At 36.7% G+C, this 26276-nt stretch overlaps 1 protein-coding gene across 1 annotated transcript in view; it reads right to left on the bottom strand.

Annotated features, from left to right (window-relative positions):
* Nucleotides 1-1122: 1122 nt before the first annotated feature.
* The window catches only part of CNTLN (centlein), a 191432-nt gene continuing 166278 nt past the window's right edge, over nt 1123-26276 (bottom strand). Inside the window, exons 21-23 of the mRNA XM_037372632.1 lie at nt 11227-11412; nt 9832-9909; nt 1123-1879 (exon numbers count right to left, since the gene is read on the bottom strand). Of these exons, the coding sequence (XP_037228529.1) occupies nt 1787-1879; nt 9832-9909; nt 11227-11412 (357 nt within the window). The 3' untranslated portion in view covers nt 1123-1786. The remainder of the gene's footprint in view (nt 1880-9831; nt 9910-11226; nt 11413-26276) is intronic.

A 26276-nucleotide genomic window follows, 5' to 3' on the forward strand; every position in this document is an offset into this window, starting at 1 on the left:
AGTTACAAGAAAAAGGTCTTAGTCTGGGAAATTGTCTCAAAAAGTCTTCCGTGTAAATTAGCTGACGTTCCTGCTTTTTCAGTAAGACAGAAGATCAGCACCAGGATCAGACTTACACCAGCACGTGTTTTGGAGCATGGAAATGAAGACAAAGGGGCTAATCTGTACAGAGTTCCAGCCTCATGAAGTTCTTTCCTCTACCACTACCCAGCAATACATGTTATGTTGAAATTATTTTCAAATACATTTTACTGGAATTGCTGAAAATCATATGAACATGGTTTCCACGTCTTTTGATGGATTTATCTTCCGTAATTGTTACTGGCATAATTTTATTGGCACTGGAGCCCATGTAAATTTTTAGCTTCAGTAAAATTCTGAGGCATACAGTTCCGCAGCTCAGTTCCCTTTGCATGGGAGTGGCTTCCTTCTGCTTGCTTTGAATATATCACCTAATAGTTTCATATGATTCCCTTATTTCTTCCTTTGGAAAAGCTGGTGGTCAACCATTCCTCAAGATGTATTTCTTTATTTTATATAGGGCTAGTTCTAGGTGTTAATTTACAGGTGCAGGTAGAATATGTTTATGTGATTTTTCAGTAACTGCAATAAAAATTCTCTCAAGCCCCGGTTATCACCAGATGAAACTGAGCAGAAGTTAAGTGATGTCTTCCTCATCCTTTTCTTAGAGCCACCAAATAATGAACTCCATAAATTAAAAGTAGCACAGTGATATCGCAGGAAAAGCACTGGACTGACATGCAGAAAACTTCTCTGTTTCATGCTTCTGTTGAGTAAATAGATTTTGCTTCCGATTCCCCACTCGACATGAATAATGATACCTGTGTAAAACAACTTGCTATCCACAGACAAAGAGCCATATATAAGAGCTAAATGTTATTGCCACATGAATTCAGAAGCCTGGGTCTTTTGTTTTTTTCAGGTGGGTTGGTCCGGAGGAATACTAATTCTTTTAACATCAGAAATGTGAAGAAGCAGCAATTATTTGTTAGTACTGCCAGAGAAATCCTATGGAAGCAACTGGGTAAAACTCTACCACTTTCCCAAGGGAAGTAAGAGCTTGCAGCTTGGTGTTAGCTGAGAATGAATTGGGACTACTAGTGAAAAACCCCACACTGGAAATAACTTTACTGAATTGAATTTTTAAAATACAATTAAATTCACTGTACACAATACACTACAACACAGAAGAAAATACAGGTTTTCTTAGGAGTATTACCCTACATTGAATACTTTTTTCTACATTCATTTTTCTCATGTTTTCCAACATAAAGCATATTATTTTACGTAGCATATATCATAAAGCTGGGACTTACAAAGAAGCTAAAAGAAATTAGGTATGCAAAATCTCAATGATATCCCCAGTTCCTCCGCAAATTCTACTTCTACTGTCTGACTAGTACAACCAGGAGCTACTTAGCTGCTTTTTGTACTTTCAGAATTTTACAGATGCGTATTGGTTGTAGCAAAAACATCCCCTTTCTACAAAGCCTGTACTGGTGTTCACTGCTAACAGACCTGAAGGAAAATAATTTCTAACTTTGCATTGATTTGCAGCATTTTTTGTCTTTGGGAATCAAATACCACACTCCTTTCTGAACAGGAATGCAATTAATTCCTCTTGTTCAACAATTAATTAGTTCAGAGTTTCTACTTATGTATTGGATATGCATATTGACAGTTCTTTATGTGAAGAGGAAAGACAGGAGGAAACACATATTTTAGTCACACTTTGCAAAGATAGGTCTTAGCAATTTCATACAGTTTATTTCATGAGAGAACTGTACTCTTCTACCAGTTTCTTCTTCTCATTTAATTTTTCCAGTATGGCATCCATTAAGTATGAGGCAAAAGGAAACTGAAAAAGAAAAATAGTAAGAAAAATGATCATTGAACTCTATTTTCTTCATGTGAAAAACATTTATTAAGTATCTTTAAACCATCAGATTTCACTTGGTTCTGACAACTACCACACATGCACACATCTGATCTTTAAAGTTCACCTGCCTGGTTAGTGTCTGAAAATTTGCTCTCTACCATAAAAATGATAAAAGAACAGAGTAAAATGAAAAAAGATAAACGCGTTATTGAACAATTCATGCTTTACTGACCATGTTAATGATGTAAACTGCAGTACCAGCATCTCTGTCATTTATCTTCAATCAGCTGATCAATAAAAGGTTACAGTCATCTCTAGGGCATGCAGAAAAGGTAGTGTATGTTCACTACTCTCAGGAGGATGAGATAGAACTACCAGTTCAGCTCTCAGTACTGTGGCAACTGTCTTACACTCACACGTGAAAACTTGTAAACAAAAAAACCCAAAGCAAAACAAACCCCAAAACCCCAAAAGCTCCAATTGCCTTGATGGATTGGGATATGACAGAAACGTCTGCTCCTCTAAAACACACTATCAAAATTTTGTATTTACGTATTTACAGAGAAAAGTGAATTTGTATCCCTTTTACATCTCGTCCAACCTAAAAGACGTATTTACACAATCAATGTCTTCAAAGAATGAGATTTGGTGTATTTTTCAGTGTCATTGGTTTAGGGCTTAAAGAGGTTTTCTTTCACAGTCTTGGTGCATCAGTGCACTGTATGCTGGAACGTACTTCTGGAGGTGGTAGAAAGCACTCGTCATTGCAGCTCCAGCCACAGATGCTGTGCCAGAGGAGAGCAGAACAGTTTCTGTTTACACTTGAAAAGTCTTGTCAGCTTCACAGAGCTCTGTCAGCTTTCTTGAGACCAGCGTGACCGAGGGGTCAGCCCCACGCCAAAAGTAACAGCCGATGCTCATATCAGAAGGAAAGATAATTTGACTTTAATAAAGCCACAGGAAATAGATTAGGTAATATACAGCAGTTGGTTGAGCAGGGCAATCACCAGTTTCTTCTGCTTTTCACAACTGTAGTTCAAGGCAATACTTCTGCATCTAGACCACCCTCTGTTTCTGCATTTGAGTATCGCTGCTCTGATTTTATTTTTTCACTTCTCTATTCCATCTTTAGAGAGAAAACTGTACGGTACTTACACCAGATAGAGTACTGCCTGTTTCCTAGATATGTGGAATAAAAAATATAAAACAAAACCAAAACCAAAACCCCAGACATAAAAGTCTATCAAATACAAATGCTGGTGTAATGTCTGAACTGATATACAGATATGAATCAATATATTGATATTTATAATTACGAACAGGCCAGGAAAATACAAAAAACCTAAAATGGTAGCAAGGAAAATCTTGTTAATAGCAAGCATCTGTCATGAAATGGCTGTAATGGCAATCCTACGTGTTGGTCACCAGTCACTTTGCAGTTACTGAAAAAATACAGTAATATGCATTGTTTCCCTTTTCTGTAGAAAAGGGGGTTTTGAAGAGCTGGTACTTGCTAGCCAGACATGTCTCCATCTGTCATAAATAACTTCTGTCTCTGGTAAGAATTTTCTAGTAGTCTCCTACACCTGTCAGGTTTCTCCTGTACACTATTGTGATGACTTTTTGGGGAATAGAGGGATCCAATTCACTGAGCACAAATCTATTCACAGTAATATAAGACATAATCTTATCTGAAATTCTGTGACACTTACTTGCTACTGTGCTTTAAAAACACTGACTCCAGCATCTTGTTCATTCTTAATTGCTCTCCTTCCTCGTCTAAATATGTTTTTTATGAGAACACTATACCATTACCTCAAAGTCTCTAATTCTTCTTGCCTAGCTTGACTACATTCATTTCTGATACATTTCACCTCTTTAATGTTGTGCCTGAGATGAATGGTTTCTTATTGATGTCTCTGGCTCATATAATTCCAGCTACATTTTACTTGCTGCTCACTACCCTCTGTGGCTTCCATGTCATAGCAAAGTGACCTTTCAAGAACTCTTTCCATTTAAATCAAGAGCATTTGGAAGTTGAATGTTATATCATTCCTTCAACATTTGTTTGTTTCAGAGAAAGTGCTGTATGTTTTTATCTGGTTTTCCTTCCATACAGACACCGAGAACTGGATGATCTCTACAGTCTTAATCTTTAATAGAAGCCTGTCAGATTTACTTTTAATGACGGCTCTGTAACTATCCTGGGAAGCCTCCCTCTACATTTCTCCCCAGAACTTCACAACCGTTGAAGATGTCTCTGCTCCAAAGTATTCATCCTAGCTTCCAAACCTGCCATATGCTTGGGGAAGGCTTTGGGAGTTCAGTGAGTGCTAAGTGCACACCTAAGGAGTGAAAGCTTATTTATACTACTGATAATTATGTATTTTAATACAGAATGATATTTCTTCAAATGTTTTCCAGTTATCTATGCCACAACCAATTCAACTGAACACTAAGTATTAACAATGATAGCGATCCTGAATCAGTAATTGTGGTAGGCTTAAGAGAAGTAGTATTTACATGATTTGTATAAATTCACAACATTTGAAAGTGCAAACTACATGTGGATTTGAAGAGTTTTATTTACTTGTTTATATTTACCAGAATTACAGATTTCTTCTTTGATACTAGAAAGCCATATGAATGAAATAGCATATTTGTTACACAACTTATCAGACAGATATCTTGGTGTATGGATAACTGTAAAGCAGTATGATCCTAGAGTCAGGAATACTGATATTTACTTATATTTCCCTCACCTATTTATTCTGACCTTGAGTATGCTTCTTTTGGAGATCCCTTCTTTAAAAAATAAACTAGTAATATTTATCAACCTTACATGACATGACTGAGTCTCACTCAGCACAAATGCGTAAATATACACTGATTTGTCAGTGAAAACACTCATAATGAATCCAAGCAATGTTGTTATTCTAATGAGACATAGTGTCTCCATTTACAGAGTACAGCATTACTTGGCCTCTGCTTCACAAAGTCTAAAATGTGTTAACATAAAAATAAAAGTATTTAATTTCTGGAATACACAAATCAGTGATTACACCTGTTTTAAATCTCCCCATATGCATCATCAGTATAATACATTTGCCCAACAAAACTATCCAAACACACTGCAGAGCTGCCTCAAATTGAATTGAGTGAACCACAAGGAATAACCCGAAATAAAACTAAAGGAACTCAGGTTACAATGACTAAACCCTCCTAATTTCACTATAAACTAAAAGTGAAAACAAAACAAAATAAAAAATTAGAGAAATGCTTCACTTCACTATTGTTCTTTGGCCATTCTGCTTTGTGATGGCTGTATATACATGATTATATAAAATATATGTGCCTGTCTGTATTCTTATCCTGAGTAATCAAGCCGACTTCTCCTTGTTTTCAGCCCAGAATTGATGGTATGTGGTTTTGTTTGTGTGCATGAGATAAAACATAGGTTTATATCATAACGGTTTGTCAATGTACAGGATTGAGCTCTTATTCTCATAATGACAAGAAAATAATGATTACATTCTGATGGTCTTGTATCGATGCTAACAGTGCCCAGGATACAGTTCAGACTGCTCTGGTGCTGCTTTTTCAGGTGCAGGTACTTGAAACACCTGGTGATGGCGGCAGTGGTGAGTGCACCGGTGTGTTTATGTATGAGTGAATACATAAGTGTGCGTGTGAGCAGAGGTCAGGCAAAGAGCAGAGACCTGTTCAAAGAGCAGAAGACAGACTCAGGCTGGAGAAAGACTAATGAAAGCAAAGCAGGCAAGTTCCAACTCAATAAAAGAAATTTATAAGGAAACAACCATAGCTGTTAGTGCACATTCCCAGACGACACCAGAGGAAATCTCTATTTAGTAGCCAGTGCAAATTCTAAAAAGGGACTGGAGAAAATTCCTACTGATAAAGAGTGAATATAGTGTTCCAAACCTGTTCTAGAGATGGATTATACACATACCTACAGAGCACCCACAGAACAGACAGCAGGGAGCTCTTCTGGAAATTTTCACCAATGGAATATGATTTGTATATTCATCGTGATGTCATAAGAGGAAAGCTTTTACTAGGCAGTTTTGTTTATGTGAGATGTGACATCCCCAGGAGTACATGAGAAGTAAGGGCAGGCAAGTGCTGCTGTATGTCTGATAAGGAACATGCCAAATCAATGCTGTCATTTAGTTCAGTGCTTGGAAGAGTTAGGCAGATGATCTGTATTTTATTAAAAAGTAGTTCTTGGAGACTTCAGGCAGTAACCTGGATCCTGCAAACATGCTGTACTCGCATACAAAATTATGAATGGATTGTTTGGAGATGCTGTTCCTTACAATCAGTCACAATGAATGAAAGCCTAGGGTGGTACAAGAAATCTTGTCTAAGTTTACGTGAAAGGAAGTCATCCTCTTGGTTTAGTTATATAAGTTTCCTATGATGGGAAAAAGCTAGGAAAAGTTGCTATTTTGTTTGGTTGTATTTTATTTGGTTGTTTTTGTATGATTATAAAAAGAGAGTGCCTATACTGTGCCAGGTTCAAATAATCAGACATACAAACCCAGATGTGAGGGAGAAAGTAGGTAGAGGCCTCACCACTTCCCATGCAAGCTGTAAACACACATACATATTGAGATAACCATACTCATTCCCTCCTTTCCCAAATACCATGAACTGCTGAAAACTCAATGGTCTATAATGTGATACTTCTCCCAGCTTCTCTCTCCCATGCCCAATCACTAATGCATAATCAGTTTGATGTCTCTATACAAGATGACTCAGATACCCCTGTGCTGGCAGCAAATATCTCTGCCTGTGCTCCTGTGACGCCTCTTCACATACAGGCTATTCATAGGCAAGAGAACCTTTTATCCTAATGTCAGTTATTAAGATGTTCCATTTTTATACTTTAGTAAGAACACTCTAGTCATTGGGTGTTAATGTACAAACATAAAAAGGCAACTAAAAAACCACTTGTTGGCCATTCAAGACATAGGTTTAGACAATAAGTGATTTTTACTAGCTCTGTGGAATTCAGAACATGACTGTACTTTTCAGTTATATGATTCTTATTTACATAATAACATCCTGATGCAGAGATGCCTCTATCAAATTGTAAGCTTCTTAGTAGTGCTGTAGTTTCTCCACATGTGTTTCTATAGTAGTTGATAAAACAAGGACTGGTATCTGTGAGCCTTGGGAATGTAAAAATATTTATCACAGAAATATTAACATTCTTGTAAAGCTGACAGAAATTAAGACTTTTTCAAGCCATGAGAGTATGGAAAATAAAGGTACAGATGAAGTGTAAAACAGAGGTGTGCTATCCTTTATCATTACACTTTAGGGGAACCCATAAAATGACAGTAAAAAGCAACTAGTGCTTCCCTCAGTCCCCCCCAAAATTCTAATGCAGCAGTAAAATGGCGTATGTCAGCAATAAAAATAAAATGTCTATGACATTTTAAATGTTATCGTACTGTCACAGCGGAATAAAATTAGCTTGAAGAATGATCTAAAGGGATATGATGCAGTTCATTATGTATAACAGCAACAGCAGCAGCTTCCCAGTGTTCATAAAGGTTTCTCCATTAAATTTACCTCCAGTCAATAATTAGGAGTCCACAAATAAACTTAGGCAATTAAATCAATACTGCTGGGCAATTATGTTCCAAAGTCTGGGCTCAATGGCACAAAAAGACACTATATCAAACTGCAATATTAAGTGATCTGATGCAATTTTCAACCAAACATTTTTTTCAGAATAACAGAAAAGGGCAAGCCTGGATCTTTGTTCAAGATGCAAATGGTTACACAGTTTGCCAACCTGTAACACTAAGTGAGCAGTTTGCTATGAGAAAGTGTTGACAGAAACCTTTCATTTCAACCTCAAGCTTCAGTTTTCTGATCAGAAATATTACCAATACCTACTAAAGGAAACCAACCCCCAAATCTCTACAAGATGTAAGTTCAGGGATTTAAAGGACAGTGAATCTTCTGTGAGCTGCTCCCAAATAGAGACCCTGAGATCTTAACAATTTCCATCCATGTGACAGCATGGACAGAAATGAAAAGCAGAGCTGACTGCTTCCAAAAAGCACTAATCCCCTTGCAATTCTAAAGATGGCTAGCTTGCCAAGAATTACTTCTACCCTCAGAGCTCCTCCTGAGGAACCCCGTAAGATGGAACAAAAAATAACTGAAAACCAGTATTAATTTGTACACAAACTTATACGGCTAAAAGCAATAAGCTCCTCTATCTTAGCTAACATTTGCAATCCTAATATAGTTGGTTACATAGTCAAAAAACCCCTAACTCTCCATGCCCTGCCTTTTTGCTGCCTGTATCAGATGAAGAGAAGTGATAAAATTCTGCTTTGGATTTTTTAACGATTAACCAAAGAATGATAACAAAACAAAAAAAAAAGAATAAGAATTCTTTGTTTTATTCCATGAATCTGATTTGTGTTTTGGAGTCCCTTACATGAACAGAATCTTGAAATTTATAGATTTTTTCGAAGTTCTTAAAATGAAGGCAATATAGTGAATAAGAATATTTGTGCTTTTACTGCTGAGTTCCACATAACATTACAAGACTAAATTAAAATGCCAGTATTTCTGACAAAGCCAGTAAAAGCAAACTGATATTTCCATCTCCTCCACTGCAGCAATTAAGCAGTCTTAATGGTAGTAGGTTTTGATAATGAAAGAGTGGAAAAACTGTCACTTCTTAAAAATCTGGTCATAGGACACAATCGAGAGACAAAAGCTATTAATGATAAAATATATAAATTTGGATGTGAGTGTTCTCTTGAAATGGCTTTCAAAATATTTTCAATCATTCACATTCTTAACTGATATGAACTACATTGCTAATGGACCCATGCTAGTGAATATGCATTAGGAACACTGGATTTGTAAATCAAATTTTATTTCTTTTCAGACATCAGCTACCCATCATCTGAATCAAGCAGACAACTAAAATAAAATGGAAAAGTTTCAAGAGTCAGTATATGTTGTCAGTGATGTCCAAGCAAAAGCTGACTACGGCTAGAAAAGCAGGGCTCTCACCTGCCAATAAACTGCCCTTGATCACTTACAAGAGGGGAGCATCCCAGCAGACTCCGTGTGTATTAAAAAAAGGACTTGAAAGAGAAGAAAAAGTATCACACAGGTCACAGCAGCAGTCTCAATGGACCCCTCAGGGATTTCTACTAGTCTCAGCCTTGTCATCCTCTATGCAGCTTTCCTCTCTGCCCAGAAAATGTCGATAGGAAAATGTTTGAGGGGCCTCTGGTGGAAATTTTTTCATTCTTTCTGCATTGACAGGATGCCAAATCAATATTTACTTCCCACTAACAAGCTGCTCGAGGTCTCAGTAGAAAATATTGTAGAGAATGCGAGAAGACACGATAATAAACAGCTGTCTGGCTATGAGGAAAACATGAATTGACTGGAAACAGGTCCACAGTAAAAGGTCACTGAAACCCATGAACTCCTCAGGTGTCCGTATCAACTACTAACTTTAAAGGCACATAATAAAAAAATCTCTTTTTCCTAAGAGGTATGAGAGAATGGATCCTTTTCACTCTAGCAAGCATTACACACTGTTTCAATAATTCAATTAACACATTTGCCAAGGAAGGTCTGCGCTCATTTTCTCTAGCATTGTTTCACTGGTTCCAGCTGTTAAGTTAGCTATCACAAATCCTTGGTTAACATCTCTTCGGTTTTATCCATTGACTCCTATTTTAATAGAAATAAACAGGAAATGATACTAAACAAGGCTTTTACGTTGCCTTATCACAGTATAGTTTGGGACCATCAATGGCAACATAATACAAATGCAAAAGATTAATTACAACCTAAAAACACATAGCTACTCTGACTAGAAAGTTATAATTTATTAAGGGAAGATATAAATTCAGCACCTGTGCTTCAAGAAGTTTCTGTATATACTGCAGCCATTCTTTATCTTTTTCAAATTCCATTTTTGTCTTCGCTGTTTCCTAAAAATAGAGACATATAACACAGAAACAGTATTTTGACACCACTTGAGAAGAACATAGTGAACAATAAAGGACATGTGTGACTGGATATAAATTAAATAAACAGCATGTGCAAGTGGGAACTATGATTGCAAAACTAGTTATCTGAAGCATATCCACCAAGTATGAGGACTCTGTTAATGTTTGTGCATGTCCCTGGAAATATGCATGGTATGTTCTTTTCCCATTAATATAAAGGTGTACGTGTGATCTATGTGTAGATTTTACTAGTTCAAAGGTGCCTGAGTCTACACACTGGTAAACGGAATATGTATATAAAATCTGTGTACCGTAAATTCATGACCTGTATTTTAAATCTGCTATCAATTTATAGTTACATATGATTGTGTATTTTACACATATATTCACAACAGTGATTATAACCAAAGACATAGAAATTACTTGAGAATGAGGTAAGTATGGAACAGATCTGTCAAAAGTGAATCACCTTACAGGGGTGTATAAATGTTAGTAAACAGGGCAGGCATCAGTCCATTTTATTTGTATTCAAGAACATAATCTGTATCAATGCATACACATACAATGCACCTTTATTTAATCAATGTGAAAATTCTCTTTTGTGAGTTCTGAAATATAAAGCTCCAACAAGGCTAAACCTAAGTCATCACCAGAATACTGTTACTGTCCAATAATGTTCAACACCCAGACACTCCTATTAAGGTAAGTGTACTAGCTTTTTCATGTATTATTTGATCAGGCCTAAATAAATCTGAATAAGAAATCCTATTACTATATCTATTTAATAGAGGGTGATTTGATAAAACACTATCAAATATTGCATAGTAAAATGTATGATAGAATCAACAAAAAAAGGCAATGGATTCCCCCAGAAACCATCTGTCTACTAGAAATACTTTTAATAGGTATCACAATTCAAGAAAGAAAGCGCCAACGGAATCAATCTGGTACAGCAAGATACATTCTAATTTTGTTTTCATTAATGCAGAAGTCTATTTAAAATGTATAACCTTGCCAAACAGTCTCATGAAAAAGCAAACTACTAAGGATTTTCAAATAATGTCTCTACATCTACATGCTCAAAACAGTACATTTATATTTTATTTATACATGCCCGAAGTCTTGACACTTTACGAGTCACTAACCTGACCTTTTTATTTAAATCCAGCTGTTCTGTTCTGTTTGTGCTGGATGTTGCACAGTGAAATTTGTCTCTACCTGGAAGTACTTTTCCTCAGGATCAGAATACCATTTTCTGATCTAGCACCTTTTTACTGAAGAGTCCTTAAAGTAACTTACCTCATCATCATCCACTTCTAATATCTCCTTGAGATCAGTTGTTGAAACATTAAGGATAGATGCTGCCAACTGAACAGACTCTTGGGAAAGACCCTTTTTGCACACTCTCACTTCTCCCATTTTTTTTGCCTGTTTGATTTTTGTTCTCAGCTCTTGTATGCTGCGCTGTAACTCTCCGGTTAGAGCCTGGAAGATGCACAAGCAAAAAACATTCCATTGCTATTTTTCTTGAGGTGCAAACACTATGAAAAAACCAGCATCATTTAGACTAAGCTCCTTTAGAATGGAATTACATTCATTCTGTATTATTGGTTGAATAGCATACCTGCTATAGTAGTAAATAACATAGTATTTAGAACACAGAAGATGAACATTAAAACAGAAAATGTTCTTAAATATAGGTACATTTTTTCAATGTCTTTAGCAATATAACTATATTTATAATGCCATCAGTAGTTAAGACAAAGCAGCTCCTGTAGAATCAATTAAAAATCCCTTCCTGATCCAGTCTACTAATGTACTTGAAATAACAACAGAAATGTCAGACTTCACTGTGGTCAGAGATCTTTTTAAAACTTACTCATACCTCACTGCATGAAGAAATACCAGTATTTGGTGAAACACCTTTTGTTCAAAACCCTGAAATTTTGTTTCCTGTAAATCAAACCTGCCCTGGCCACCAATTCTTCCCAATACAATTTCTACAATTTAAATCATCACAGTAGTGGTTATCCATTGTTGATAACCAGCATAGGAGCACACAAGCCCGCTGTATTATTATCCAAGGCTTGCACGGGAAGGGTTGTATTCTCTAGGCAGCTGGCCCATACAAAAGGTCTGGGCAGGGAGCCTCTCTGCATGGGTGCCCTTAGCGGGTGTTTTAAACAGGCACCAGCTCAGGTGGAAGGAAGAAGACCAGGTACCAGACCAAACCCGTTGCAGTTGTTCTTTAACACTGGCTTTGACAAGGTCTGAAGCAGGGGCGCCAACAGAAGCGTCAATTTTAGATCTCATTTCTGCTGTTGAAGACTTATAGTTAATTTTAAGCAAGAACTAGAGCTTGATAGGATGTCTGATCCCGCTAATGCTGCATAATTAAACTGCCTTTTGCTAGTGACTAATAAATAAGGTAACAATAAAGGACAATTTTTCTATGATCATTTCTGAAATGTGATACACACTGCCTAAGCCAGAAAGATGCTTGCAGCTTAAAAGAAATCCATAAAAACCAGAATAATATTAAAAGCAAACTGCAAGGTTTAAACAACAGGAAAGGAGAACCATTATTTGGAGTGGGGAGAAAAGGGATTACTGGGATTTAGTAAAACTGAAGTAAAAATCTAGGAAAAGTAAAAAATTGCAAGATTACTAGATAAAAAATAGTACTTGCAATTAATGGGAAAGAAGAAACCCAGCAGGGGTGAGGACACTCTCCTGTGTTTATTTATAACTAGAATAAAAGAAACAGTATGAAACATCCTGTTGAAAAGACTTTGTTGACCTGAATGAAAGCTGAATGGAATCCAAACCTGATTTTGGTTCTTGTTCCCCAACACCACACAGGCTTGAATAATACCTTCTACAGCTGAGCATGAGCCCAACTGCACAACAAAGAATCGATGGCTGACATGCCTACTTCTCCCATTGCTACAGTTCTCTGGTTCCGTGAAATAACACTAAGCATTAGTATAAATCATCAGTTGTGCAAGTTAAGTTATTCTGTTTCAATATTTATGCAACTATGACAAAAGCATTTTGTCAAAAGCAGAGCAAAGCATTTTTATTTAAAAATTGTTGGCTGAGAGACAACAGCAGTAACTCATTGTTATTGTCAGAAGATCCTCCTAGCGCATTCAACATCCATGACTCAAGCAGAACTGTGATTGTCAACACAGACACCTTGGCTGAGTTTAAAACGAGAGAATAAGGTTTTCTTTCGATCATCACATGTGGGGCTCATCTTATTAAACTATCTCTCACCAGTATCTGATTAACTCCTGAAAATTCTTTTTCTGCAGAATGCCTTCATCTCATAGAAACTGAGTGCAGAATTATGAAGCCTGTTTATTGGCATTTGCGGTAAGTACTCTACAGACTCTAGTGTATTCAAAATACAGTTATTAAAAAGCATTTGCTGATATATCTTGAACAAAGCACAAGAGATTCATCTGATTCCAAGATTTGTTTATATTTCTACCACTACCTAACTTAATGTTTTTCTGTATTTAGGTAAAATTTAATTACTAAAACCAAAATTACCCTACTATAAATTTGGGGAGAGGAGGTACAACGGAATTTGTCCCGTTTTGTGATTCATGGTGGGTCTCTCCATTCACAGTATTTCTAACAAAATGTATTTTACATAAACATGTCTGCAAGTACATTGCTGAAAAGAATGAAGAACTTCAAATGTTACAGGCAGGGAGCTAGGGCAACTTGGACCAAGCTCACAGAAGGAAACAAATAAGAGAGCAGAAAGCCCCAAAAAGAAAAGCACACACTATGAAAAAAAATTTACAGATAAATGGTCTAACAGTAAACTGGCTGCTGCAGCATGTAGGAGATATATTTGAAAATGGAAAAAATACGCTCAACTGTAATTTTTCAATCAAATTGAATCAGCTTCCCAAATTTCAAAAGTAAGGAGGTCTCTGTCAGATGTAAGTGATCGAGCTAGAAGAGGCACACTTGTATACTGGTGCAAATAAGAAATGTAAATTAAAGGAGTAAAACATCAAGGAAATTAACTGCAAAGCCACATGGGAAGACTACAAATAATGTCAAATAGCCAAGCACAGATAAACAAAAAGCATGAGAAGAATTAAAGTTAAACATTCACTTGAACATCTCAATAGCCAGACAATAGCCTTATGGCATTATTAGATAAATTTCATTGGTGTATCCAAACTCCAAAAGAGGTGCATGATGAATGAACAAGCTGACAGAGGTAGCAACAGTGGAACCCCAAAACTGCAACTCCACTGTGCCTGCCTTTTAGTTCAGAGCTCCAGAAAGGAAGGTACCAGAAAGACCATGAAGAATCCATAACAGCAATTAAAAAAAAAAAAAAAAGAAGGAAAAATAAGGAAAAAAAAGGAATTTTAAACAAAAAACAAGGAAAGAGAAAATTACAAGTAACAGATTTTGATATGCAAGCATACCACAGTAGACCATATATACAGAGGACTTGCACTTCAATTCCTCTTTTCCCTGAGCAGTTCTAAGACACTGAAGCCTAAGTGAAATACATACCATATGTGAAAAACAAGGCTACTTAACAGACTTTCAAATTGGACTCTCAAAGACCAGCTATTTTTGAACCTGCCTTCTTCACATTATTAAGTTGTAATAATCATGTTTTGATACACATTTTTCCCTGGCTAAATGCCTTAAAAAATGATAGTCTCCCTATTATTTTAAGTTGCTTTTTCTCTTGATATATCCTTATCCATCATATACTAATGTATTCATGTGCGTAATTGTTTACTTATTAGTGATTTCATTTATATGTCAGTTCACGCTTTACTACAGAAATGTTCAACATCAAAGCCACACAGGTCTTTAACTATGTTAGGAAGAACCATTTCCAAACTGAAGATGACAAAAACCTAGGATTTAACCAACACAGGTTTTGTTTGTGAGTGTACTGAAGCCAGTATAATCTCATTCTTTGATTAAGAAATTGATCCAACACACTCTGGAGCTAAGTGTATGACTTTAAACAAAAACATATCCCACTGTGTATTTCAGAAGTACTAGTTTTTAAACTTCTAAGCATACACTGGTGATGCAAACTGCCTACAATGATATCAGTGCAGGATATGACTTCAGTACTATCAGTACTATATTGATGTACAATAGCAATGCCTTTATTAGTACTAGTAGTACTAGGATTTGATTTTTTCGCTTTGTTTTTCTTTGGTGTCAAATCTAGGAGATATTTTGTTAGTAAAGCCATTTTCCCAAGTTAGATGCTACCATCAGCACTGTTCCTGTGGGATACACTTAGCTGCTGCCAGCCAACTAGAATAGGAATCCCTGATTAATTCCTGAAAACAAATCTACAACACATCTTATTGGACCAGTGCAATTGCTACTGGTCTGACTGGGGGGGGGGGGGGGGGGGAAAGAAGGCTTAAAATTCTAACAACATGAGCTTAAAGTACCCATCTCTTTTTAATCTGTAGCAATTGTTGCATTATCTACCAACTCTGTATGGTTATACAGTATATATTACATCTACTGGGTTGCATACAGTTCCATAATACCTCCCTTATAAGCCTTTTTACTCTTAATTTTCACAACCCAAAATACCCATTCTTAAGATAACATTTTTAGATTTTGGTCTCAGCATGCAATCACTTTTTAGCACTGTATCTTTTGCCAGTTTTGAGATGTATAAAGATGAAGGTCTTCTTTCATTTAAAAGGTCATATTTAATTAAACACTCAAAGAAGCTGTGGTGATACACAGACTCTAACAACACACTGTTAGTAAGGTCTTTATGTCTGAAAAAGCTCTGACAGTAGCTGTTCTTGGAATTTATACAAATGGATCAACAGCCCCAGTTAATGTCATATGACCAAGTCAATGCCTGAAATTATTCTCGTAATTACCATGTTAATTTACACACTCTATTGTCATTGTTTGTAGTATAACAAAACTTAACGGCCCCAAGACAAACCAAAGTCTGATGCTAGAACTGTAGCTATGTGTAGCTAGTCTTCAGTCTTGCACTGGTGCAGATCTCATGGCTGAAGTCATGGCTTACATTAGTTATGGAATATTTACATTAGTTATGGAATATTTTAAGCCTTACTGTGCTTTGTACAATAGTAATAATGTTGTGCTGGGTCTGGCTGGGATGGATTTGATTGTCTTCTGGCAGATCCTATGGTGTAGTGTTTTGCATTTGGGATTGAACCAGTGTTGATAACACAGCAACAATTGCCAAGCCGTGCATGCACAGCATCAAGGCCTTCGCTGTTTCCCACCCTTCCCTCTCAGCAAGTAGGCTGGGGCATGTAAGAAGTAGGGAGGGGACACACCTGGGACAAGTGTCCAGAATTGACCAAAGGGACATTTCACACCACATAATATCTGCTCAATAATAAAAACTGAGGAGCACAGAGGATTGGTCTGGCAGGTGGACACTGCTCAGACACTGGCTGGGCATTGGTCTACATCCCTTGGGGTTTTTTCCCCCTCTTTCCCTCACTTACTAAACTCTCCTTACCTTAGCACATGAATGCTCTTCCTATTCTCCCCCCAGTCTCACTGGGGACAGGGAATGAGCAAGCAGCTATGTGGTTAACTGCTGGCCGGGGTCAATGAACCACACAGATGTATAGGACAGTGTAATATACAGAACAATCCTACACATAATATATTGCATGTAGTTCAACATGAGTGTCCTTAGCTACAAATAATGTGTTCTTAGAAACCCACTTGTTTTGCAGATTGGGACAGTACAAGGATGTGACCCAGAACATTACACCAAGAATGAAATTGAAAATCTTTTCTGAAACAAGGTTAGTTTCCTAAAGAAACAAAAGTATTGTGAAGATGTTGCAGCTGTCTGTGGAAAAGATCTGAATTTCACAGAACTGAAAGGTGAGTTTAGAGAACTTCTCCACTTTTGTGGTAGAACAGTTATTGCTGGCTTAAGGTTAGTGTAGATGCTAGCACTGCAAAAGCTTGAGAAAGCATTACCACCCTAGATAGCTCACGATCAACAAGACAAATGGACAAAGTGCCACAGAAAGATGATGTCATTCACTGCTTCAGCAGCTGAAACAAGCATTCACATTTTTTCAGTGAAAGTACAGTTACTTGGTTCTTACTGCCTCTCTAAAAATGACTTTCAAAATACTTTTAGTAATAATGTTTAAACTGATCTCACAGTACGAGTCCTGTATGTCAATGAAAAACTCTTCTATAGTAACGTAATTTTATACATATATGTGTGTGTATATATAGATATAAATAAATTAAGTTACCACAGCTAGCTCCTTCACTTGAACAAGTATATCTTCTAGGCATAACTTTTCTTCCAATCAGGAAAGGGACAAGAGTGCAGACAAGAAAGAAAGACAAGACAGACCGCTGCAGTAGATTTGTCTGGCCAAGGGCTGTAACGTAGCATTCTGACCCATGGAAATGAGTCAGCCTCAGGAGGTCAACTTAATTCTTATGATCCCCAGAGATCACATGTCATTTCAGTGATTCCAGCAGATGCCCTGAAAGCAGAGTGTGAAGGTGTAGAGGAGATACAGACCAGTCTTATCTCCCTCTGCCAACTTCAGTATTCAATACCAACCAAGAATGCAATTGCCAAATGTTCAAGTGGCAGAAACAGTATTTTACCAGTGCCACACAGGTAATTTATAATGTGGTGTGATGGTTTTATCTGTCTTCAATCACAGTTTCTGCTTCAGTTCTAAAATTCATGAACATACATGTTCAAGCTACATGGCTCAGCTCTTTATTTGTACATACTTGGAGGAATTAAGATCAGCTTTTATTATCTTTTCCATTAAGATTAAAGTAAACAAATAAGCTGTAGAATGTATTTAAACCCAAACAAAAGAAAAAGATACACAAGGGAATATCAGAGTGACGACATTACATAAAAGCTAGTAGAATTGTGAAGTTTCAAAGGCTAGTTTAATAAAGAGCTGAAAGGGAGAAATACACCCAGTAAAGACAGGTAACAGGTTGATATATTTGATTTAAAATAAACAATCATGTGGATTGGCACTGAGAATAGTGCTCAAAGCATTACATAGAGATCAGTGGAATATGAAAGCACACATTGCCTGGAAGAAATGCCTCACTTGATGATGTGCAAGAATTCTTTTTACATAAAGATTGAGAAATCACAGAACGTACATACAAAATAATGTGATAATGTCATTGCATCTACAACCTGAATTTCCACATTGATTAATACAAGCAAATCTGAACACACATTAGCATAACTACAGATCTAACAGATAAGTTCTGGAAAATTATCTAAATTTAAAATATTACTAGCCTCTTCTACCCTTGTGGCAAAAGTTATCTCCAGTTTGCAGCCCAGTCCTCCCTTCTTCATGGCTCCGAGCTATGGATGATAGACTGTGAACTAGAAAAGGTGAATTCAGTAATATCCCAAGTCCAACTATGGTTATAAGAACATCTGCAAAAGTGTAGACAGATCTGCATGGTATTGTTTTTCAACTACTAAAGCTAAACCCACTGTGGCTTTCCTGACAAAACCCTTGAGTCACACAGTAAAAGAAAGTATTCCAGTATTCAAACACAAGACTCGGCTTCCTGGCATTTAGAACTGCAACCCAAAACCCAGTACAGGATGCAATAAGGGAGAAGAATATTAGGGTACAATAACAGAAATGAGAAACTGTGTTGCATAAAATTTGATAATCTGATTCCTATTACAGGTAAGATTTGAATTTGTACAACTTTGCTGGCTTAAGTTGTGTTATTCCTGCTTGCCATTAGGGGAACAGAGGGGAAAAAGTATTGCTTGGCTGTCAACTGTTTAAATACTGTATTTCTCAACGTTTCTCAAAAATACCTTTGCTACCAATCTCATCCTACATCGTCTACCAAAATACCATTCCTTCTTGATTCAAAACCATTGAAAACAAATTATTCCTTTATAAACATTTATTTTCAAGTGCAAAATTGAGAACATTCTTTTCACTGCATTTTCTTAACCAGTTCTAGGTGCAGAAAACCATAGGAGAAAATATTAGAAATATTTCAACCTACATTTGAAATTTGTAAGACAAGGAAATTGAATACATTGTGTTATGTCTAAAAGATAATTCAATTTATTTACAAATCAATAGAAAAGTGACCTTAAGTCATGGACAGTTTTTAATTTTAGATTTTTTTTGAAACAAACTGTATTTAAACAAAGATGCACCAATAGACTTATTCTGGCCAATTATGATATCGTTTATATTTTGTAGAGAAGTACACAATATATACTTATGAGTATATTTGAGCATTTTAAAATTCCCCTTGTGATTCAAAATGAGAGGATTTTGTATTACTGGTCAGCTTTGTCTCTTTTCTAATCCTTTCTTGGCAACTGTTTAGCTATCACACTTCCATTTACACCTGAAATCTTGTCTTAAAATTCTGTTTCTTTTCATAGCATTCTTTGTAACACGACTTCACGTGGAATGAAGCCCCTCTTATTGCATCAGCTGGGCACCTCATTTACAGAACACACATCTGAAGCTTACTGGTATGAGGGACATTTTGTCATATATAAAATTACAGCTTTACAGTTACCTAATCTCTCCTGTACATTAAGCTTTAAGACTGTTGAAAGTTTAAGTTCTAGACCCAAATGTTTTCAGACTGATGCTTTTTTTTTTTAAAGTGTCAGCAAACACTCCATAGTTTTCGCTGTAGTGTTGCTAAATTTTCAACACAATTACTGTGTTTTGTGACCTACAACAGGGAAAAAATAATAGTTTTCTTCATAGCAGAGAATGAGTTGAAATATGTATAATCAGCGTGGGATGACAGGCAGAATATTTCTGTCAAAATATATTGGTTTCTAAAGTTATATTTATGTGAAATGGGCAATAATAATAATTTAAAGTCCTATTTACTTCAGCATTTAAGTCCTACCTCATTTACATTAATTTCTTCCCTGCTGTAAATTCTTTGGTTTCAACAGAATTACCTCTGATTTACTCAGGTGCTAGCCAAACTAGCATCATTGCTTTAAAACATCATATATTACAGTTATTTACACAGAGGAGAAAAAAAAGGCACTGACAGAGATTAGAGTTTCATACACGTGCATTAAGAAATACCTGGGATCTCAGAGAGTTTATTATCTGAAGAGTTAGGGCAGACAAAGTCAGCACAGTTATACTGGACATGGCAAACAAAGAATATTCAGGGAAAACCGAGAAATACTGAGGTGAAGCAGCACTCCAGAGGTCACACAGCAGGTCAGTGGCCAAGGTGTGAAGAGCACCAAGAGCTCCTAACACTCAGTTCAGTGTCTGAGGTCATGCCATCTTTCTGCAAAAACACCCACAAAGCATAAAAACTATAAACCATGTGCCCTGTGTAAGGCCACTGCACTGCTGAAATAAATGTGTTTGGAACCTCATTTAAGAGGTCAGCTCTGGTATTGCTTATACTCTTTTAAAAAGTCCATAAATCCTATCAACCGTGTTTTCTCAAAATAATGTCACATGGTTTTTATGACTGCACCCTCCTAGAATTCTTCCCATTTCTCTGTAGCTCTTTCAGCACATGTGTTGGGGAAACCCCTCAACTCCCACCTTTCCAAATTACCGTGGAGACTTCACAAGGCTCTGTGTATAGGTGCTTTCTGTTCTCTCTACTTCAGCTTGCTTTCTTGTAATCTGATCAACACACACCAAACAATTACTTCTACACCAACTCTTAAATAAATCTTTACTGGAGACCTTTCTCCTCCTTTCCAAGTTTTGCTAATTTTCCTGTCATTTTGCCAAATTGTTTTCCAATTGCTGCGTGCCCAGAACCTTTTCTATACACTTGGTACTAGTGTCCAATCCCCTAAGTCCTCCAGTTATCCCTTTTCCAGTCAATGTCATTTCTGTCTTTCAGACCCTGAACTGCCCATTATTTTTAAACTAGGCGTCTTTCTATCTCCAGGTTACGCACAGGGCTGAGTACCAGCTTTACAAAGCAGTCTCTCCAAACCATTTAAAGGAATCACAGGTGGATCTATACCGTTACAGGGAGTGCACTGCAGAGTCCCCAAGCAGCTCCTAGCTAAGCCTGCTGCAGACTAGTTCTCTGAAAAACTTTTTTTTTTTTTCTTTTTTCCTGAGGCAGAAAAGGAAGTTATTTGCAAGTTGGTGAAAACAATTTCCTGTTCAGCTCAACTTGTTGGATCTGTTCACACAGTGGCTAATATCTGATAAGTCACGGTCTAGGAGCATCGTTCTCAGGCACTGTAAGAAAAATTTAAGCAGCACAAATATTAAGAAAATCACCTGCATAAGTGAGACTTGTATGGGCAGCTACAGAAAACTGACATACCTTGCAATTCGGTTACATAGGTTGAATCGTTTAAATCAATTCTAAACTGTTAATACAGAGGGCGGTATTTATAAAAAAAAAGTCAACATATTTTAAGCTACATCCTTTATCATCTTTACCTATCATAATCAGAAACCAAAGTCAAGTGCTATGCTTCTAAGCATAAAAAGCAAAGAAAAGAGTAAGGAAAAGCTTTTCAAAATCTTTCTATTTATTCTTCATTTTTAGTAATCAAGATTTTATCCATTAAGAGATCTCCATTATATGTTGTTCCTGGCACACTGTATGCATCACTAACCATATGCCTTCTGTAAACTGTAAGAGTTCAGCCACTCACTTCATTCATTAAAATTCACAGGGCCTATTATTCTGTTTACAGTCTAATAGATATTCACTGTCACTATTCAGGCCTCTGATTCAATTTGCCTAAATCCCAGATGCAGAGTAATCCTGATGGAGATTAGCTTAATTTATCACCAATTTCTTCTCAGAACCAAGAAAGGTTGGTATTTCATAATAAAAGCTGTGTTTCTTCTTTTTTCCTAAAGCAGACACATAGCAAAAAAGAAGCAATAAATGCCTGATTTTTTTTTAATAGTGAGATTTTTTTCAGTTACACGTAATTTGCTTTGCATATAGGACACCTTCTCTAAAAGGTGTGTATTCTGCAGATAAGTATACTGATTCTCATCAGACTGGAACACATGCCTGTGACCAAATATTGTGCTGATTCTGACTGAACACAGATTGGCACACTCATCATCTGCTCCATACAATGCAAACCAATCACCCTGGGTATACTTTTCTAGGTGTTGACAGTTTGGAGTGTAATAAATGAAATATACTTTACTTTCGGCTTTCAAGTGTTCCCACTGAGGAACGTTTTCTAGCAACTGGAAGTTATATTAAAGGTGTCCACTTTCAAATCAAAACTGACAGTGCTGATTTATGTAAGTGATACTATCTGCTGTCATTTGCAAAATATCCCAGTGACCTGCTGAAGAAATCTTTGTTTGGTCAAACAACACCTCCAAATCAGCACAGTTCATATACAACTATGCAAATTTTTCAAAATAAATCAAATTTTATCTGCACAGCAAACCATAGTTCTATTTCAATAAAAAGTTAGTTCATTATTGCCAACTATAAAATTTTACAAATATCTATTATGCTTAGCATTTTTAGATGAAGAAACAAATGATCATTCAAGTGGCATCCTGCATCTGATCTAGGCACCCACACAAAAAGCACGTTTTGCACACCTTAGGCCTGGAAGAAGTTGGAGCAGTGGTACTGCCAAGAAAACTGAACCCACAGGATGTGAGAATACATTCACCAGTGGAGATGTCCTGTGAAGAAGATGTGTTATTGTCTCACCATAACTAGAGAATTCTGAGAGTCCCCTGTAAGGATTTACTTCCATCCAAAAAACTGATTCTGTAGCTGGGGGTACAGGCAGTAGCAGTGTACTTGTGCTGCTTCTCTTGCTGGAAAGGAACTGATAAAAACCAACAGAATATTTCCCAAATATTCAGACTCCCAACCCAACTACTCATTATCTCTAATGTATTTATTTATTTGTTTGTTTGTTTGTTTATTTTGAGATAAAGAACTAATAGGACATTATCTGCATATGGCTATTCTGAGAAGAACACATTTCTTGGCAATGCTCTATCTTTCCCAACACAAAACAGTTCAAGAGAAAAAGACAATCGTGGGAATTTGCCAGATGACAGGAATTTTTAACATGAAAATGGTGAGTTGTTAATTAGACTTACTCTTTGTAACAGGAGTTTCACATGACATTTTTGATTAGCACTGCCACTAAAGGGCAGTCCCAGTATATCTAGCCTGCAACCATGTAAAGCTGTCCCTGTTCTGACCCACTGTGGTACACAAAAGCCGGTGCTCTGGGCTTTCCAGAGCTTAACTGCATTTTCATGAGCAAGCTCACAACTGACCCATATAATGTTTATGATAACATTTCATAAATGGAGGAGGGAGGAAGTTTCACAGGGGCAGATATGAGCAGTGAGGGTCACTCAGAGGTGGAAATTTTTAACAGAAGTTTTATCTTAAACTGCATATTAAACTACAGCCCAAGATAGCAGTGAGAAAATATGCCACAGTAAAACTGATGCCAGGATTCAAGGTAAACTGCAGAAAGACAAGAGAGACTGACATATACTGGGATATAAGGTAAACTGACTGAATGGCACAAAAACTGGCAGAACATCACTCAGCCAAGCAGACCTCTGACATGTGTGGCTCCACATAGCTCTGTGTCAAAAAACAGAGCAAGGGAGAACTGCACCTAGCTTAAGCCCTGCTCTGAGAAGCAGAAATGAGGGCAGATGTCTTAAGAGAGTGAGTGTTATATTCCCTGAGTGATCCACTGAGCTTGCCAAGTAAATTGCCATGGGTCTCGGGTTTGGCAGTCGGTTCTATCAGATGGTTATACTGAAGACCTATCAAGAGCAATGCCAGAACAGACCAGATGTGAACTGTACTTCAGTGGGTATCCACTGTGGAGGGCACACAAGTCCCAGATCACAAAGGCGTTATGGAATTAAGAAATGCACGCAACTGACTCTGAAGCATTCAGCCTCCATCACCTATTTATTACAGCTACAATTCAAAATAGGTGCCTTATCAATACTTCAAAACATCTTCCTCAAGGTCAGAAAAGTCAGAAAAGATACTTTCATGCTCAGGCAGATGTCATTACCACAGATTAACTTACAAAAAGGAGTTTTGCTGATGTACAAGTTGAATGGGACAGACACCACTACTAAGTCTTGTACTTACAAGGGTCTGTAATTTCAACAACATATGGTCAAAGTCTAGGTGAGCCAAATAAATAAACAAATAAACAAATAAATAAATGACTAATGCAGGAAAACAGAATTCCTCAGAATTGGGCAGGATTTTGGACAATTTTATAGCAAAGTAGTATGCTGTACCCTACTTTTGATAGGCATCCAGTCAAGTAGTCTAATAGCATTTTTTTACTTCTATGCAACGGCTGTTTTCTGCATGTGTTGTCACAGGTACTACAAGCACAACAAAGAACATTGTGCTCTGGTTGCTGTGCTGCATGCAAATAGCAAGATCCATCTGAGGATCCGATAGTGTAATACATGTTATAGGAAATACTGAACAATGGTACGTTATAGAAATTGGATGCATGGTTCAAAGAGAATTTATGGTGCTAATGGAAACTGGATGGGATAAAAACATGTAGCTTTATAAAAGGCATCTAAAATACCCTCAAAGCCACCTGGTCCCTCTTACAGGTAGTTAGTGTTTTTCTGTAATAAAAATGTTTTATTGGGCCTGGCTTACATTATGCTTACAGCCTTACTGTCATTAATATTTATCAGTCTTCATAAATGCCACTGACAAATTTTATCAGGATTTGATATCTAATTCTGTGAACATGTTTAATAATAAGGTTTAGCTCTGATCTCTACAGAACTCTAGAAACTCCTAAATTTCATGAATTACTTTTCAGATCAACCACACAGGCCATTTTTAATCCATTTAACATATTATTGGTATTGAATAGCCTACATTTTTTATCTGAACACCTCACTGATAGGTCAGACATATTAAAAAAGAATATATTAAAGTGAATAGGAGTCTTTATCAACTGACTTGTACTGCCTTCCAGAAAAGAAATGAGATTTATTCAATGTAACTTACTTTCCACAAAGCCATTCTAAGAAATATAATTATACGCTTTGCTTTACTACTTTAATAACTGGATTTCATATCAGATTTTCACTATTTTAGCCAGAAATAAAGTCAGACTAACTGACCTAAAAATACCTGTCGTGACTGCCTTTTCTGGATAGCGACTCAATATTATTTAGAGTCATGGCAGTGTTATAGTGTATATATATCCTTACTTTGAATACTTATTCAAAATGATGATCAGCAAGAGAAAAATCCCTTAATCAGTCCTATAAAGTTGTAACCATGAAAGTTCTCGATTTAAAAATGCTAGTTCTTTCAAGAAATTGTTTAAAATCCTCCGTCGGCTGCTAACAGACTGTGAATGTTTCATCATCTTCATATGCCATCAGCCTACTTCCTTGCAGGTACAAACTAGAAATATTCACACAAGATTTCTATCTTTACACAAAGTTGTTTTCTCAAACAGTGGATCATATCCACCCTGTAATAGCTATCTTCTAGTGCATTTTTACATCCTGCCCCTTCACTGTTATTCTTGGCCTTGCTACCCACAGATTTCCTCCTGATTCTTTCAGCCTCTTCTCCAGCTGCTATACTCAATTGCTGCTCATATTTTCAGGTTATTATCTATAACCCATTTTCCAGTTCCTTTATATTGCCCTTTTATTTCTAAATACTGTGTTCTCTTTCCTATCAAATGGAAATAGGTATTACCCTCTAATTATGGAACTGTGTTTTTTTGGTTACTTGAACTGTTATGATGCACAATTTCTATTCATATTTTCTACTAGCCTGTATCTTCCTCATAACAGCTTTAGAGAAATAAGCTGCTCTGAATCAACCTATTTTAGAAGCCCTGTTGGTTCCCACTGAATGTAACTTAGGACGTAACACCTGAACCCTATACCACACCAACAAAAATAAGTCCAATAATGACTGACAACATACTGGATGCAGCAACTTTTGTTTGTGATTATTTCTTCCACCATTTTTAGAAACTATTACTACATTTTACAATGTAGCAATTTCAGTTAGTTGCCCAAGTGTCCCAAACTGGACTCCCCATAGCAACAGAACACTTTATTGTCATTACAAATATGTGCTTCAGCAGTAATTCATCATATTCTCTAATCTGATCCAGTAGTGTGCATCAGACGTATCAGAAACCTTTTCTCCAGCTTTAGTAACTTGGTATATTGATCCAAATGGATTCAGGATTGTGTGGCTCCCAGTTACCAGTAACTATAAACGCAAGTACCTGTGTCTGCTATAAACAGAAAGAG

This window comes from Falco rusticolus, chromosome Z (assembly GCF_015220075.1).
Source record: "Falco rusticolus isolate bFalRus1 chromosome Z, bFalRus1.pri, whole genome shotgun sequence".
Lineage (NCBI taxonomy): Eukaryota > Metazoa > Chordata > Aves > Falconiformes > Falconidae > Falco > Falco rusticolus.